General features: G+C 42.0%; 1 protein-coding gene across 1 annotated transcript; it reads left to right on the top strand.

The window, feature by feature from the left end:
• The first annotated feature begins 2,006 nt into the window (after positions 1-2,006).
• On the top strand, positions 2,007-18,122 carry LOC107386575 (moesin). The gene is made up of 13 exons (XM_015961050.3): positions 2,007-2,236; positions 13,648-13,731; positions 14,475-14,570; positions 14,641-14,915; positions 14,998-15,081; positions 15,277-15,423; positions 15,512-15,608; positions 15,680-15,843; positions 15,935-16,065; positions 16,154-16,314; positions 16,427-16,519; positions 16,869-17,093; positions 17,488-18,122. Exons 1-13 carry the CDS (start codon positions 2,225-2,227, stop codon positions 17,650-17,652), a joined length of 1,734 nt encoding a protein of 577 aa, XP_015816536.1. The 5' UTR covers positions 2,007-2,224; the 3' UTR covers positions 17,653-18,122.
• Positions 18,123-18,383: the final 261 nt, after the last annotated feature.

Below are 18,383 nucleotides of genomic sequence, written 5' to 3'. Positions count from 1 at the left end.
CTGCAGTATTGTGTTTTGGATGCTAGTTCAGCATGCCATGCTAGTCCAGCATGGAGTGCTGTTAATTTCATTCTGAACATGCATGCTAGACCAGCATCCCATCCTGGACCAGCATGCTGGACCTGAATCAAATTAACAGCATCCCATGCTGGACTAGCATGGCATGCTGAACCAGCATCCACAACAGTTTTTATTCAAGCAGGGAATGCAGAAATGTTCCTCTTAATATTACTGTATCTTGATAAGGAAAAGCTGTTTTATTTCCTCAACTGTGGTTCATGAATTGTCAATTTGTTGACATTGTTCCTGTTTTAATACAGGGGTGGGATACAGGCCCTTTGGCATCCTTCATGCTACCAGTTGTCATTCGTGCTTTAACATAAATATGCAAAAACAGCTGTATTTGAGACAATTTTTAATAGAATTACAACAAAATAAACACATTTACAGAAATTCAGTATTTTTTCTGTGCCATCTGATTAAAAAAACTGCAATTGTTTTTTTAAAATAAGAACTTAAATTAAAGGACACAATTTATCAGATGTCTCAAGTGCATTTTTTCTGCATCTCCTAACAGCCATAGACATCTATAAATATTGACCAAGCATTTGGATGTTGCTAGAGGGAGCCCAAGTCTTCTCCCTTTCCGAACAGCTCATGGGTCCCCGGAAGAATGAAAAAATGAATGCAAGTCAACGGGGCTAAAAACGCTATTTTCTGATCCGCTTTGCCTTAGACCCTGGATTGCACATATGTTGTACTTCAATTTAAATGAAAACTAATGATGTGTGTTTCGACCATGCCAGTCACGTACGATTTGTCAGCTTGTAAAAGTTTGTAATTAGCATGACTACACACCAGAAATCGGCACGTCGCACATGTGACGTCACCACATATTCTCCTCTCCCCTAACATAGCTGCTACTTACCACATGGCTAGATTTATGGTGGTTTTTTCCTCCTCTGGGAAGTTTGCTGAACTTACAGCCCTTTTCCCTCAGTTTTCTCTGTCTGGTTTGATGACGTCACTTTCGTGAAGCGCATTGGTAGTCCTGGACTTATTTTTCACACAAAACCTAAAATAGCATTTCCCTTGTTCGAAAATAAGCACATTCTTGGTACCAAACTTTGTCTTTAAAATTCACGGACATCATATGTGAAATGCATGGCACAAAACAAGCAAAATTAGAAAATAGTGTTTTTAGCCCCAATGACTTGCATTCATTTTCTTCCGGGGACCCGTGGTCCAGGAGTAGATGGGTGTGACCTAGGCTCCCTCTGTTGTTTTGTTGAAGAAGAAAGCAACAGTGCACAAGAAATGAGACTGAAAGTCTCCCCTTCTCACTCACACATAATCATGGTTTCAAAAAATAACAGAAATTACAAACAAAATACAACAGCAAATAAACTCTACCTGTATGAACAAAATTCAACATGTTAAAAAAACATCAGAGATGCATTTTTGTTAATTTAATTGGAAAAAGACTCGTTTACATGGAGGAGGTAATATACCGCATCCAGCCACATGGGGGCAATACTTTTTATTTGATTTCCAATTCATTCTGGAGTTGCAAGTGTAGACTAGAAATAAGTCATAAAAACTCAAGCAGTTATCATTTTATTTTGTTCCCTATAATGAAATATACATTTTTAGACACGTTTTACTGATATAACTTTTCTAAAATAAAATTAGAAACTCTTCCGTAATATGTTTCAACTGGGCTGAGCCCCCCATGCTTCTCTACTTAAATTCGCCCCTGAGAGCGAAACAGTCTATTTCTGTATCTCTGACGTCATATGTGAAGAATTTAAGCCAGAATGATTAAAGATAAAGAGAATGATGTGTAACTTTTTAGGGGGCAGTCAGATGAGATGCAGCCATGACGATACGACCGCCACGGGCGGAGCCAGCCAGCCGCTGGCCTGAAGCCTCCCTTCAGTCTGGCTGGCTGCTGGTCCTGTCATCGGTCTGGGTGTGGTTTTTGCAGCAGGGGTACCGTTAGCAGGAAACCAGGCTCCAGTCCGTTTGACTTAAAGGCGAAACAAAGAGAGTCTCTCCCCGGAGCTTAGGGTTGATAACAGCGCTTAGAAGTCGAGAGAAAAGTGCCGTTTTTGTCCTCGCGAAGGGAGGGCATTGTGCTGATGGGAAAAAAGTTTTCTGCTCAACTACACGTCTGATTTAACAACTTTTTTAAAGCCTGTGTCGGACCTAAAAGAAGGGAAAGATGCCGAAAACGGTAAGACTCCATATCAGCGTCATCATGCATTAACCTGAGTCGGACTCGTTTATCCCGTTTAAGCTAACGCTAATGCCCGATTTATTCTCATTTTTAAGCTAACTTGATGGTATTTGATTAGCTGGCACATCCTTTCAAACTCCCGTTACTGTGGTACTTTCCGTTAATTGTGTGTGCGCGCGCGCTCCCGCTCATGATCTATTCAGTAAAATTAGCGCCTTTAATCAAATCCTCCATTCAAGCTTTTAGACTTACAATAGCAGCTAAAGACGAGCCTGCTGGGTTACTCCGCGGCTCGTGAGCCATAATTATCCTCTTTTTGATGGTCTTCAGCGGAAGTGTGGCCTGCAGTAGCCACCGAGCTAGCCTTCCTTAAACAAGGCCTGCTTTTTTCCATCCAGCTCCAACAAGGAGGGATTTGAACTGTCACTGGGGCCAGCTGTGCTAACCAAATCGGCAGGGGAGTGCATGAGAATAAACCACGGTGTGAGTTTCACCAATAAATCTCAGTTCTGATTGGTGCCCAGTGAGTGAAGGAGTTAAATCTGGTTCGCTCTGACCTGATGCTGGTCCAGTTAAACACAAAGAAAACCCCAGGAGACAACACAAAGACAGAATAATAACAAAGGAAAAGCCAAGTTTTCTGCTGATGTCTTCATATTTGGTAAAACTGAAAGTGGTTTCAAACCCATCATATTTAAATTTCCCCTGGTGTTGTTCAAGATTCAGCTTTTTGTTTCTATATTTATTGAGTTCTGAGATGCAAAAAAAGGACACTGTTAAATCTGCCCTCTTCTTTCCAGGTTACCCACATAGCATCACATGCACAATCTGGTTTATATTAATTCAATTCAATTTTATTTATAAAGCACCTTCCACAACCTTATCGGAAACCCGAGGTGCTGAACACCGTCGCAAAAAACACAAGAATAAAATAAAGTAGAGATGCATTAATATCGATATCGGCCGATGTTTGTCATTTTTTAACATATCGGTATTGATCTGATAAATAAAACTGGGCCGATATTAACAACCAATATTTTCTCTGTCTTGTTTCCGTTGTTTATCTGTTTCAGAGGTTTAGGGGGGTGATGTGTATTTATTTAGTCTTGTAAAAGTTATTGTAATCATCTCAGAAGTGTAAATGTGTGTGTACATAATAACATAAATTGAGCTTTAATAATTTTCATTCTACACAAATTCTGTAGATTTTAGAAGCATTAATGTCAGTATATCTGCAAATATCAGTTATCGGCCATAAAAGTGATATTAATATCGGTATCGGCCCCAAAATTTTACATCAGTGCATCACTAAAACAAATATCAAAACAAATGTCCAATCGGATGGAGATAAATGCTGCACATCAATCTTAAATCATTGTTATTTTTCAGTTGATAAAAGTCAAGTTTAACTTTTTTTTTTCTTTTTTTTTTACTCCGGTTTGGTTAGATTTTTTAAATCCAGGTTTATTTATTTAAGATAGCATTTTTTTGTAAACTCAATAGATAAAACTCAAATCATGTGGAACATAAACACCCTACAAGTGCCTGAGCCCTGTACCTGCTCTCTACCTGTAGAATTGTTTGTCAGAACTTCCTCAAAATTTTTTTTCCAATTGTCATCAAGAATGAAATGTTAGACATTGTCACCTCTTCCATAAACTTTACATGCCTATTTTTGTTAATCAGCTAAGAAGCAAAAACCAAACCAGCTGTTGCATAAGTCAATATTCAGGATTATTTATAGCTGTGGGGTGTAAAAAAAACTTTTATGATTTTTAAGCTACTATGTTTAACTTACTACATTAATCAGATATGCCTTATTTAAATGTTTTGTCTTTATATTTAGAGACCTCAAACTTAGATTAGAGACTAAATCTGTCCTCAAATGTGACCTGACTTTAATGAATAAGGAGGAACTAGAAAAGTGGAAGGATTAGATGGTTAAGAGGAAGCATGATGGTTTTCCTAAAATAAAAAACAAGAGTAATGAGGTTTAATATGATGTATAAGTTGTGCTATTACTGCAGATGCTGTAGAGTTGATGGATGCACCAGACTGAGGGGATATCTCTCCAAAGTCTAACCTAATAATGTTTTGGTCTGGGTGAAAGTTCAGCTGACGGTGTGAATAAAATGGGATGTTTGTCACATAAATGGGTGAAAATTCTTTCCCAGAATGGAATCACATCTACAACTAGCTGAATTAAAGCTAGGGCTGCAGAGCATATGGCAAATATATCGTTATCGCGATATCAGCATGCGCAAAATGCATATTGCAAAGAACAGATAAATAGCCCAATGAATGGTCAGCTCAAATGTTTGCTACACATAATGCATTCTTGTCTGTTAAACTAACAGTTTCCTCCGTCCTACTGGTTGAAAGTGGAATTACAACTGTTGTAAACAAATATTGCTGCAGCCTGCTGTACCTAGCGCTAACAGCGAGCTAATGCTAACAAAAGCCAGCTAATACAAAAAATAAAAAACAACACTAAGTAAAAAGATCCGCACTGTTGGACAAAAAATTTCTTATTTACAAGTCCAGTAGCAACAAAGCCGGGTCATCATCAGTCTGGGATTTTGTAGCTTCGTTTAGCTCCTGAAACTAGTGTAGGCTGCGCCGGTGTTCACTCCAGTTTTAGCTTTGTGCCTCGTCTCCAAAGACATTACTCACTAGCCTCTTTTAGAGAACAATGCTGCCAGTTTGCTGCAACATTGAGCCGGCATCTGGGACTCTAAAGTCATTTATAAGTGCTGGTAATGTGGCACAATCATGTCCAGTTTACAAAAGATGGCAGTATAAAGGGGGTATGGGGGGTCTCTGCGCTGCTGCAGACTTCTGTTAATCTTGGACATAACTAGCTTTTTATTGCGATCAATTTGCCCATTCAGTTCTTTTTGACAAACTGCTCAAAAAGTTGGCTTTCACTTTGTCCCTGTGCAGTCTTTGGTGATCAGAGCTCCAGCCCTAACAGAGGGAAGCTCTCAGAGCGCTGCATCACTCCAGTTTATCGTGGGCTGCATGATGGCGCAGTTGTTAGTACTGTTGCCTTGCAGCACAAAGGTTGCAGGTTTGAAACTCGGCTGTGGCCTTTCTGCGTGGAGTTGCGTGTTCTCCCCATGCATGCGTGGGTTTCTTCCGGGTACTCCGGTTTCCCCCACAGATCACAACATGCCCTACAGGTTATAAATTGTAAGTCGCTTTGGATAAAAGCATCTGCCAAATAAATAAACATAAACATCATCTTAGCTAGTTGTGTTTATAAAAGTGAAACTTACTGCCTGTGTTTACTTTCCCTTTAGATACCACCCTCTACTGCGCCAAGGCGTAATATGCATTCACAAGTTTGGCATTGCAGCAATATTGCAACCATGGGTGCCGGCACGAGTGCCACAAAAATCCCGCACCACTATGCGGCCACTGTGTGTTCATAAAGACATTATCAGTATTATTAAACCTTTAATATTCGATTGATGATATAAATAGGTTATTTGGGTATGCCAGGGAACCAACACAAAAATATATTTATTACTATAATTCTACTAATGAAGATGCAGGACAAATGATTATATACAGCAGGGTTTCCCCCAGCGCTTTTGCTTGGCCACCCACCAGACTAAGCGTCATGCCCCGCCCCCCTCCCCAACCCTACCGTGTCCGCTGACATGAATGGCGCAACGAAACTAGAGCCCTCCATCAGCTGATACTGGTGAGAAACAGCAGCGGAACATGTGCAAGCCCCCAGCCCCCACCCCTGCTCTCTCAAAGGAGAGCTGCGGGATGGAGCGCATGGGACCCCCCCCCCCCCCCCCCCCCAGGAGAAAATATGATATATTGCCATATTGATACTTTTTTACATCCCTAATATTAATAATTAACCATCCAACGCCAGTGCAGAGTACGATACCCGTGAGATGAGGCTTCTCAGCGATTCGGCTGGCCACAAAGTCTTCTTTGCAAGCGAGTAGTTTGACTTCTGGATATCAAAGGGCGTAATTCTCTGAATCTGCATCAGCTGGTCAGAGATAGTCTCCTGGGTCTGCTGGTGGGACGTTTCAAGTCTGATGAGTTGTTTTGCAGATTAAAACAAATAGTGGTTGTTTGATCTTGGAAAAGGATGGTTCCAATGCTGCTAAAATGATTCCACTGAAAGGTCTGGCTTGATCCCCCAAAGGATGGTCATTTAGCATAAGCTGGAGCTTTGACTGGAACCCAAACGCAGATTGATCAGATCTGGTTAAAGTAGCTTTGTTTAACATTGGTTTAAAAGCATCCTCGGCTCAAGTTAAACACAAGCATGAACAAATAAAACAAACAAAAATGAAACACACAGACATTCACTCCTTTTTAAGACCATGACGATATTACAATGAAAACACTGCTTTAGCAAGCATCAGATTAGTTGAATTTGGTGAGACAGCACTCGTGAAGATGAATGAAGGGAAGCTCCTTCCATTAGGTTTCCTCACCGGCCACAAGGGAGCTGAGAAGGTGCTGTTACCCCAAGATTCCACTACCTCCGCTCCGCCTTCGGCAGCCGCTCGCTTCCGAACTCAATTTTTACTGGTACCCGCTCTACAACGGCTCCGCTCCGGTGCGGAGACCTGAGGTGCGCAAACAGGCATGCGCATGCGATACAGTCCGAGCAATGAACGCGGAAGTTTTTATGTATTTATGGCTTATTTTTGTGCATTTAAAGTTCAGCCGCCATTGATAGTTGTTAAAAGTTGTTAAACCTGTGCATATGAAACAAAAAACGCTTTTTGTTTATCGACTTATTGTGAAATAACGGAAGTTGTGCTTGCTCCCTGGGCGGTTGTGATTTCTGTCCATTGACTGCGGAGGTGCTCCGGCGTCCGGCAAAAATAGAATCAATCCTATTTTTGCCGAATGGCGGGCGGCGCACTGCGCCGCACGGCCGCAGTAGTGGAACAGCTCTGATTGACTACAACGGGACCGATTTTGCTGCGGAGTTCGTGCCGGAGTGCAGCGGAGCGGAGGTAGTGGAATTTTGGGGTTAATCGAATGAGGCCCTTTTCCAAGAGACTGCCGATGACCCCCCCCCCCCAAAAAAAAGATGGACAACAGGGAGAAGATGCTCCACTAGATGGATCATTTTCAAGGATCAAAGGAAAGGAATCAAGGTCAGAAACATACATGGGGTGTTTCATCATCATTGGGCCAACCGTGAAGTGAAGAAGCAACGCGAAGGACAACGTTGTCAACTGGAGCATTTGCGCGGAAAAGCAAACTTCTTCTTTTTCTTTTTCTTGTGCTTTTGAATAGCGATCGGCAAACTGAAAATGCTAACTGCTAGCATTACAGCTAACAAAGAGCGCCCCTTAGGACACTTACCCACTCCACAAAACTATCTAGTGTGGTTTTGGGGTCAGCAGAGGGCTGCTTAGTGCTGCCAAATATTAAACTGGTCAAGTTTCTAACTCGGTAACCACTGAGGTCAATGTTAAAGCTTTAGCTTAACGTTTAAATAAACTAGTTTTACTTTAAGTTCCATTCAAAACTTTTAATATTGCACAATATCAATAACTCCCATCAAACTGTTTGCTGGATGACTCCTGGCAGTGCTACAGTTTCCCAAGGATGTCATGTTGTGACTCAAGGTTTCTGCAGTTACATCAGTTCCTCCCTGGTAATTTCCTCGCCTGCAGCCTTATATGGACTTTCACATCACAGTCTGGCTGCTCCCCTCCCTGCTCTCCCCAGCGTGGTTCTCAGATGCCATGCTCCACTTCAGATTGCATTGCAGCAGGACAGCAAACACAGAACTCACTGGATCAGTCTCATTTTACAACTTCATGTGTTTTCATGATCAGTGATGCAAGATGTTGTCTAGTTAGACTCTTGTGAGGTAATAAAGTGCTACTAAATTACTGCTAATGATGTTTTAAAAATGCTTCTTTCGTTGAACACTAAAACAGACTAAACTAGAGCATTTTAGTTCTAATAGTCTTGGCTTGCAGAGAAACAAAATGACCTTTCCATCTGACTTAACCAAGGCAGCTTTTTTCACTTTCATGCCTTCTATTTGAACTATAGAGCCAAGTCAAATGACTAGCCAGCTCTTTTTATATAGGTCTTTCAATGCTAATTAAACAAAAAAGAGTTCAACTATGCAAAACTTACCATTTTATCCCAACATGCAGACTTCAGGACTAGTTAGGAGCTCCAGACGTTTAACTGTGTGTCTATGGAGACGCGGTAAATGGAAAGACCTGGAGGAATGCTGGCAGGAGATTAAATGGGTCTGTGGAGCACATAGCAAAGAAGATTAGGACCGAGTAGAGCTGAAGGTTGTGGACAAACCACCATCAAATAACCTGCTTTTGATTTTTCTCTTTAAAGGCTCAAGAGTCCTAAAAGTAAGTCCTTCATTGTTGGTCCATTCTGTTGTCATTTTATGTGTTTTTCTTGGTTTTTAGTTGTTGGTGGTGTTTCATTATTACACGTTACAGTTTATTTACTGTAGAGGTTAAAGGGTCTGGAGACTGTTGAACCATTCAGACTTTCCTCATAATCAACGGGGCTTCAACAGTTTCAATGAATGCCGTCATTACATAAAGCTGGATTTGATGTGAGTTTAGGATCAGTCTGTTCTAACCTTATTGACTTGCTGAATTATGGGCTGTCTCCATCCTTCATGGAGGAATAGACTAACATAAAAAACACACAAATATCTGAAGTAGCAGCTGGACTCCATTACACTGTGCACAACTTTAGCAGATTAGTGAGACATTTGTGTGATTTTTATTGCATCGTTGTCTTTAACAATCCAACGAAAATCTTGAACAAAAAAAAAATCCAACTATCAGGATTTTTAAACGCTCTTTTGTGACCTCCTAAAATAAATGCCTGCTAAAGTAGCACCTTTTTTATGAGTGTGTGTGTGTGTGTGTGTGGTCTCCTGCTTTGACCAAAACGTCTTCCTGTTCTCACCTCCCTCTTCTTATCATCTGTGTGAACTCTGCACTGAATTTCTGCACCACAGATGCAAAAGTCATAACTGCAGACTACAAACCATCCGGGTGGAGATGTAGAGGCCCAAATTAGATCTGGTCTAATGAGCAGGATCTGTGGTGATTTGATGTAAATACTGAGCTCCATTAGGAGAAAGTCATTGTTTTGTCTTTGGAGCAAATAAACTAGCTTGTTGTCATGTGATTCCTTCCTGTGTTATTTGCTTGTTTTAGCTTCAGGATGAGTTCTACCACTGCTTCATATTCATATGAATATTAGCTTATCGACTAAATCCTGAGTTCACATTTGAACCTTCCACCTGACTGGGTAATAACACATTTTTAAGTGTCGAGAAGTTTTTAAGGTTGCCCTGACTGTGTTTGAGTGTTGTTAGATGACTGTACTAAATTTATCAACCGGTAAACTAAATTGTACGTAACGTACATGGAGTTGGGACGTGCTGCTCTATCAATCTTTCACACGGTTTGCTTTTCTCATGTTCCTGAGAGCTTTTGCTGTTATCTTCTCTGTTGTCTTGGCTTCAGCTGAAAGGACTGTAGTTGTGAGTCACACCGATAACATTGGTGTGTGAATGTAGGGCTGGTGTGTCTGAACACAGAGACAAGTGCACCAGTGGTTTTATTTTTTGACTTCCTGTCTGGGGTACTTTCCACAGTTCAGCTCTGAGTCAACCTGTCTACTTAGAAGTTATCATATTTAATTTGATTCCACCTTCAAATGGAGATGCAACTTAAAAAATATTATTATTATTGAAATAGCTTTAATATTTGAATGTTAATTCATGTGTGATCTCTACTGGGGCATAAAGTATTGTCATAGTTAGGAATGTGTATTGGTGAAATTTTGGCGATACGATACGTATCACGATATATTGCGATACATTCAGTATTAGAGATTTTTTTTAGACTGAATTTATTGTAGGAATATTCATTAAACAGTCCAAACTAATACTTGGCATGTTAAACCTGAGGTATCTGAACCAGAACAGATGGATTTACATTTCAATGGTGGAAACAAAACCCATTGCACCCTACTGCCAACTAGCGGTCGGTGTTGGATTTGCATCAAAAGAAAAGAAAACACTGTTTGCATGTAAATTCTTCCAAAGATTAGATCCACGGCTTTTGAATATCAATATAACATCGCGGGGGAAAAAATCACGATGTATTGCCAGATCGATATTTTCTTACATCACTAGTCATAGTGCTAATTTTAAGATTTTATCGTACAAACACTAAAATACTTGTACATACTGCAAACATAATCCTAAAAACAACCCCACATACTTTAAGATGGTTGCATAATTGTTTTAAAATAATGGAAGGGTGAAATGAATGGAGGTTACATGTTTGCAGAAAGACTGACAATATTAAAAAAAAAACTTGACTATGCAGGTATGCCCAACCCTGGTCCTCAAGATCCCCTATCCAGCTTGTTTTATATCTCACTCTGCTAATTCAGTGACTGAATCACCTGTTCAACAGCTACTCGGGCTCTGCAGAACACTGCTAATCACCACTGATTCAAATCAGGTGTGTTGAAACAGGGAAACGTCTAAAACATGCTGGATAGGGGATCTCAAGGATCAGGGTTGGGCACACTGGAACTCACAGCTCTCACATTGTGAGATTTAGACGTATTTTGCAATCTGCTTTTTTACTTTTAAGATTTTAAAATCAAACAGAATCTGAATATCAATACTTGCCAATAAACTATTATTTTAAAGAAATGGTAAGCTGCCAGAATGTCATGAAAATCAGTCATCCTATGTAAGCATGGTGAGTTCAAACCACGAGAGCGTAAATGTAAATAAATATTGGTATGTTAGCTAAGCTTTAGCCTAAAGTACACCCTGTCATTACCACTTGACTCAGCAAGTCATGCAGCTTTCCCAGGGTTGTGAAAACTACCTTGTTAATCCCAAAAGAGAAATTGGATGCTTTAGATAGAAACGTATCATTAAAGTTTCTACAAAGAGTCCCTGTAGCTGGTTCTAGTGGATCTTCTGTAGAGGGCTATGTTCCAGCAGATCTGAAGAATCATCTGAATTGTACTGAAGGTCTGAGGCGTATAGAAGGTAAATAAGAGGGGAGAACGTATCGTCCCCTGTGGTGCTCCAGTGCTGCCGACGACCTGGTTTAACATAAATCCTTTTAAGAGGTCTGTTTGTCAGATAGTCATTAATCCAGGAGATGGTGGAGGTTTCTGCCTGTGTGTTCTGGAGTTTCTTACATAATGGTTGGATTGTAAAGAACATGATCCTCACAGCGCTGTCTGCTTTGTCTAGAGGACTGTGGGTTTGTTGAAGCAGGTATGTGATGGCATCTTTACCCCATCCCCATGGCGATGAGCAAGCTGCTGAAGGCCCTAGAAGGTGTTTGCTTATTTAGGTAGGTCAGTAGCAGTCTCTCTTAGACATTCTTGGTGTGCGATGTTGGGGTAACAGATCTGTAGTTGTTAATGGAGGATGGATGAGATTTCTTATGTACTGGAACCAGGCAGCGGGACCTTCTCCTGGGTTTTGCTGCAGAGTTGGAAGCTGTAGACCAGAACCAAGTAGAAACACAGCTGGTATCACCGTCCTTTCAACAAAAAGCAGTTTTGATGACCTCTATTACTCCCAGGTTTTGGGATATCTTCAGCAGGCATTGTAATGCATTTGTCCTCAGAGGATTTTAGTTATTGTTTGTCTGAAGGTGTTGTGATGATTGTTTATTCATCGCTGACACCACATCGCTGACACCAGCATGGCGTATCTACGTTTTCTGTATCTAAACAGGGTGGAGATAACAGAAGGAATGGTGTCAAAGTAAGTCACGTTCTGTGTGTTTGACCCACACGACCTCTGGGTTTATACCAGTAGTCCTCACAGGGCTGACTCTAAGGGAGCTAACGCTAACTCCAAAAACTTTACTAGCAAATGTAGAAACTATGTTAGACTTTCTGTTTATACTCAAACAACTGTTTGCATATTTTTGTGTTACATTTATCTCGCTGCACAGCAACGTGTCTTATTACATTTTTCCTTTTTTTTTTATCATGGGAACATTTATTTATTCTTTAAGGAGATTTCATGATTAAAGTGACCAAATCCAGCTGTGTCAAAGAAACAGAAATATTCATGATAAAAGCCTTTTTGAACCTTGTTTCTCTTTTGGTGTCAAACTGTTAAAATAAATAAAAGTCATGGAAAATTGACACATGGGGTGCTGAGAGTGGTGTTTTGCACTTGAGGCTAAAAATAGTGTTGAAAGTACTTTTGTGCTCTGGCCATGAGAGACACACCCAAACTGGGCAGAAAACTGAGCAACTTGGTTCCCTTTTTAATGCAAGATGAACTTTTCTGTCTCCGGAAATGAAACCGCTTCATCGCATTCAGGGTGGTGGCGGTGAGCTGAACACATGTTCCACTAACTTCAGCTGTTCCTCTTAAATATTTCCTTAGATAAACAACTTGATGTAGCCTTAGCTTCAGATTAAATGTTTCATTCAAACTCTTACAACAGCTGAGGGTGACAGGAAGTGACCGAGGGGGAACTGGGCGGTAAAATGGAGTGCTGCTGACGGGGATGGGAAAGAACGCAATAATCAGCTCTGCTTCTGTGCAATAATGCATACCATTGTTGTTCAGGGCAGGCGTGGGCCTCTGCCTCTGCAGTTATTTCCCAGTAGGCATTGCTTGCTGCTGATTTTCCTAACAGAGAGAAGGTAGGGGCATTCTGGCCTGGTTGGCTTCCCATCCACAGGATCAAATCCTACCTCTGAGTAACCTCCATGGATGATTCAACCTTTGATAACTGGCTTTGCAACAAACCGAAAGTTGCTTAAACATTTTAAAAAGTTAGGTCCTAGATGGACCGGTTGGGAAGAAGAGGACAACTGAAGAGAATAACTATTCTCTCCTGTCAGACTCCACCTCAGATCTGAGTTCAGGTTTGCTTGATACATGACAGGATGTAGATGACTCTCATGACACTTTGGTGTTTAGCAGTCTCGCCTCACAAGACCCAGCCTCCAGAGGATGTGGTTACTTCCTGTAGATAAGTTCTGTACTCAGCCAAGAGCCATGAGGCGACTCTTTCATGAATTCTGCTTCAATTTATTTTTTAAAAATAGTTTAATGTATATTATTGGCTTATTATCTCTGAGTGTTTTAAGTTTGAGAGAAATATCACATAAACCATTGAAAACTTTGAGATGAATCACTGGATGCACACAGACGACCAAACACAAAAACGGATGTAATCAAGTCCTTTTTTTTACTGCTATTTAGCAATAATTTTTATGAGGACATACCCTTAACCCAGCAGGTCACACCAGCATGTATCTTCAAAGTTCACATTTTCCCAAATAAATGTAATTCTTATCAGATCTCCTAACCTGCGTTTGTGTTGATTTTCTCTGCGGCTCAGATCAGCGTACGAGTCACCACGATGGATGCGGAGCTGGAGTTCGCCATTCAGCCCAACACAACAGGGAAGCAGCTCTTTGACCAGGTAGGAGAAGCTCCCTCTCCTGAGGAAGAAGTTGTTTTTTTCTCCTGTAGGTTATTTACTTTATCAGTGTCTGATGTAGGTGATTTATATAACCGCTCATGTAGGACGTGTGGTTTAGAGGTGAAACTAGAGACATGAGAATATGATTTTATAGCTTATATAAGACAGGATTTCATTTATTTACTTGTACGTTTTAATAACCGATCATTTAGATAATAAATACAAGCAACCTAAAGGAAAAAGCTGGATTTAGGATGTAACCTTATATCACTAGAGTTATAAACCTGAATCTGTAAGTAAAACAAAATAATAAGGTAATAAAAAACGATTGGCTGTCGGCTGAGTTTTATATTCAGGAGGTTACGTGGTGTGGGAGCTCTCAGATTGGGAGGAGCCGTTCATGGATCTCTGGTCAGGAGGTCCCAGATGTTTTCAGGAGAAAGGTTGGATCACAGCAGGAGCGTCCGTCTGCTCTTTTTGAATTGTGTTTGGGACTGTTGTGGGTGAGTGGAGGTCAGGGAATCCCCAAGATGGAGGTTTTAGAAACGGATGCATCCTCCTACTAGCAGTGGAAAATCACTTGATGGGGAATAAAAACAAACTGGAGCTTTCGGAGAAAGTCCATACAGAAACAGGGAAGTTCTCTAAACTAAAGGATTCTGAGACTCATCTGACAATATTCTGAAGAAAATCTTTCCTGTTTGAATAAGGCGCTATAACCATAACTGCTTTGGCTGTTTCAGGTGGTGAAGACCATTGGGCTGCGAGAGGTTTGGTACTTTGGGCTCCAGTACCAAGACACAAAGGGTTTCTCCACATGGCTGAAGCTTAATAAGAAGGTGAGCCTCGTTGGCTTGTGTCACCACTCTCCTCCACCTCCTCCCTCACCCGTGCCGTGTTTTATTTTAGGTGACAGCCCAGGATGTGAGGAAGGAAAGCCCGCTGCTGTTTAAATTCCGTGCCAAGTTCTTCCCTGAGGATGTTTCGGAGGAGTTAATTCAGGAAGCCACGCAGCGGCTCTTCTTCCTGCAGGTGAAGGAAGCCATCCTAAATGACGACATCTACTGCCCCCCAGAGACGGCCGTGCTCCTGGCCTCCTACGCCGTGCAGGCCAAGTTCGCCGACTACAACAAAGAGGTCCACACACCAGGTTATCTCCACAGTGAAAACCTGCTTCCTCAGAGGTAACGAACGTGGTTTTCTGTTACCGATCTGACGGTCAGATTTAGATAAAGTGTTGCTCTGAGTGACACTTTGTCTTCACAGAGTTCTGGATCAGCACAAGCTCAACAAGGAGCAGTGGGAGGAGAGGATTCAGGTTTGGCATGAAGAACACAAAGGAACAATGAGGTGGGTTCAGTTCCGGCACAGACGAACAAAAGCAAGCTGGTGCTGTTCTTAGGGATCTGAAACCTCTCAGCTAAAAGAAGTGGCCTGATCTTTAGAGGCGTCACCTTTAGCTCCGTGTGTGATGGATGCTACGTGGTGATCGGAGTCGGGCCGTGCAGAAACTCAGACTCAGAGCTGCCCTTCATGTGTCCACAGAGAGGAGTCCATGATGGAGTATCTGAAGATCGCACAGGATCTGGAAATGTACGGAGTCAACTACTTCAACATCAAGAACAAGAAAGGGACGGAGCTGTGGCTGGGCGTGGACGCGCTCGGCCTCAACATTTACGAACAGAACGACAAGTGAGTTTTTTTTTTTAATTTGTCCTCGTGCCTTTGGTACTCAGGATCTGTGTCCAGCACCAATCAAGAGGTTTTGTTCTTATTGCAGAATGACTCCCAAAATCGGATTCCCTTGGAGCGAAATAAGGAACATTTCCTTCAACGACAAGAAGTTTGTCATCAAACCGATTGACAAAAAAGCACCAGTATGTTACCTCTTCACCGTTTATCATTTCATATTAATGGATGATTTCTGACAGAACCATCTGTGCCCTAGGACTTTGTGTTCTATGCTCCAAGACTGCGCATCAACAAACGTATTCTGGCGCTGTGTATGGGCAACCACGAGCTGTACATGCGCCGCCGCAAGCCAGACACCATCGAAGTGCAGCAGATGAAGGCTCAGGCTCGGGAGGAGAAGAACCTCAAGAAGATGGAGCGGTACAAACGTTCTACTGTTGTCTGAGCTACAGCAGAATTGTGATGTTGTGATTTACTGATGAAGCTGAAACATCCCATCCTGCTTGAGCAGAGCTCTGCTGGAGAATGAGAAGAGGAAACGAGAGGTTGCGGAAAAAGAGAAAGAGAAGATTGAAAAAGAAAAGGAGGAATTGATGGAAAGATTAAAGCAGATCGAAGAGCAGACGAAAAGAGCCCAACAAGGTGTGGAACTATGGATTCTAGTAAAGCTTTATTCTGTTTGACAATGTGAGTCTCACTATGGTGTGTGTGTGTGTGTGTGTGTGTACAGAGCTGGAGGAGCAGACGCACCGGGCTCTGGAGCTGGAGCAGGAGAGGAAACGAGCTCAGGTGGAGGCCGAGCGTCTGGAGGCTGAACTGAAGGGCGCCGAGGAGGCTAAGATGGCTCTGCTGCAGCAGTCAGAGAATCAAATGAAAAACCAAGAGCATCTGGTTAGCTTTAGCAAAAAGCGGCTGAGTCAGAAACACCTTATTAATAAAAGCAGGTGCGGTGGCAGAAAAGTTAACAATTCAGTCAACAAACACAATATTTTTCTTCTTTCAGGCCACTGAGTTGGCTGATCTGACGTCAAAGATTTCCCTGCTGGAGGACGCCAAGAAGAAGAAGGAAGAAGAGGCCACGGAGTGGCAGCAGAAGGTGCACAAAATTAAATCATAACTGCTTTAAAAAGAGGAAAAACGTGTTCTCTACTGCCACCATGTGGCAAGAAGCTGTCAGGTCGTATAACCTCCAAAGCGGTCCGTGCAGATTCTTGTTGCTGCTTTAGAGAAAAATCTGGCAGAAATGTAAAATTTTAATTATTAAGTTTGTTTCATTAGGGGAAAAAAGGAGAAACTCCTGGTGAATGGATATTTGGTGGAGTTTAGACCGTTTCTAACTGAAAAACAGCTGCTTTAGACAGTTTACTCTGCTTGTCTTTATTAAAACACCAGTGGACAGCTGTAGGGATCTCAGTCAGAGTAACGCCCTGCTCTCACATCCTCAGGCTACCTCAGTGCAGGAGGACCTGGAGAAAACCAAAGAAGAGCTGAAGAACAAAGTGCTGGCGGTCCAGGAGCCCGTCAACACAGAGAACGAGCACGATGAGAACGATGAGAGCAGCGCCGAGGCCAGCGCCGAGTTCGGGGTGGCCGCCTCCTACAAGGACCGCAGCGAAGAGGAGAGGATGACTGAGGCTGAGAAGAACGAACGCCTGCAGAAACATCTACTGGTAAGACTTAAACCACACTAACATCATTCATGACGTCTGACCTGAGTACAGCAGATCCTGATGTCAGGAATACAGCAGATCCTGATGTCAGGAACAGGTGATAAATCTGTTGGTGCTGAAGTCTGAAAACAACATTTCTATTTAGGTTAATCAGAAACATGTTGGTTACATAAAAATCTTATCTATAAACCTTTAAACTGCCCTGTTACACAGTAAAACAATCCAAATGTGGTCCTAAACTTTCATTTAAACATGTTTGAGTCCCAAACCTGCATCAGCTACTCAGATCCCTCTCATGTAGATGAGACAACATGTTTACCGATCACCACGGAGGAGTTTTGTGACGTTTCTAAACAGGAGCTGGATTCCCGGTGACCTTCTGTTGTCTTTCCAGGCTCTGAGCTCGGAGCTGGCCAATGCTCGGGACGAGACCAAGAAGACGGTGAACGACATGATCCACGCGGAGAACATGAAAGCAGGACGCGACAAGTACAAGACCCTCCGACAGATCCGGTCAGGAAACACCAAACAGCGCATTGATGAGTTTGAGTGCATGTGATGCGTTTGCCCCGCCCATCGGCCCGCTCATCCGGCGCCTTGCTGCCTGGACTGCTGTCCTGCCTCACTCCAGCTGTTTCTCTCTCTGTACCCAAAACAAATCAGCTCAGCGACATACGGCGACTGCAACAGCACAGCGTTAAGATGCAGATCTGGAAAATTCCAATTCCTCTTTCTAAATTCGATCTTAGGCGAGTCACTGGTTGAAAAGGGACAAACTGTGTGTTGGTAGAACATTCCTTTATGTAGCACGTTAGCTAAAGGCTCTTTATGACACGATGAGCAGGAAAACCTTTAGTTTCTTTATGTTTTTGTCGCTGTTCTGTGTCGCGTTTTTAAAACAGAAGACTCTAAATTTGGCACAATTAAAACCAAACTGGTTCCGACGCATTTCTGCTGTAAACGGTTTCACACAGCGCCTTTCCTCCCTGCAATATGATTCTGAGGAGGAATATTTGAGCAGTATTACGTTTTTAATTATTTTCCAGCGTTCTGTTACAGATCAGACAGTATTTACAATCTACTCCGTGTGCAAATATGAAGGTTTTCTAACTAATGAAGGTCCTCCAACAAATCCTCATTTATAGACGGAACTGACTTTCCTTTTGGTGTTTAGTTTCACAATATTCCATCCACCTCTAGTCCAAATAGGATTAAAAAACATCCTGTACATCTGGTGTCATTAAAAACGTGTTTAGAGCTGCGAAACGCTGAAGAAATTAGGCTAAATAA

The sequence above is a fragment of the Nothobranchius furzeri genome, chromosome 10 (assembly GCF_043380555.1).
Source record: "Nothobranchius furzeri strain GRZ-AD chromosome 10, NfurGRZ-RIMD1, whole genome shotgun sequence".
NCBI lineage: Eukaryota > Metazoa > Chordata > Actinopteri > Cyprinodontiformes > Nothobranchiidae > Nothobranchius > Nothobranchius furzeri.
The sequence above is the reverse complement of the archived record's forward strand: the minus strand, read 5'-3'. Positions and strand labels throughout refer to the sequence as shown.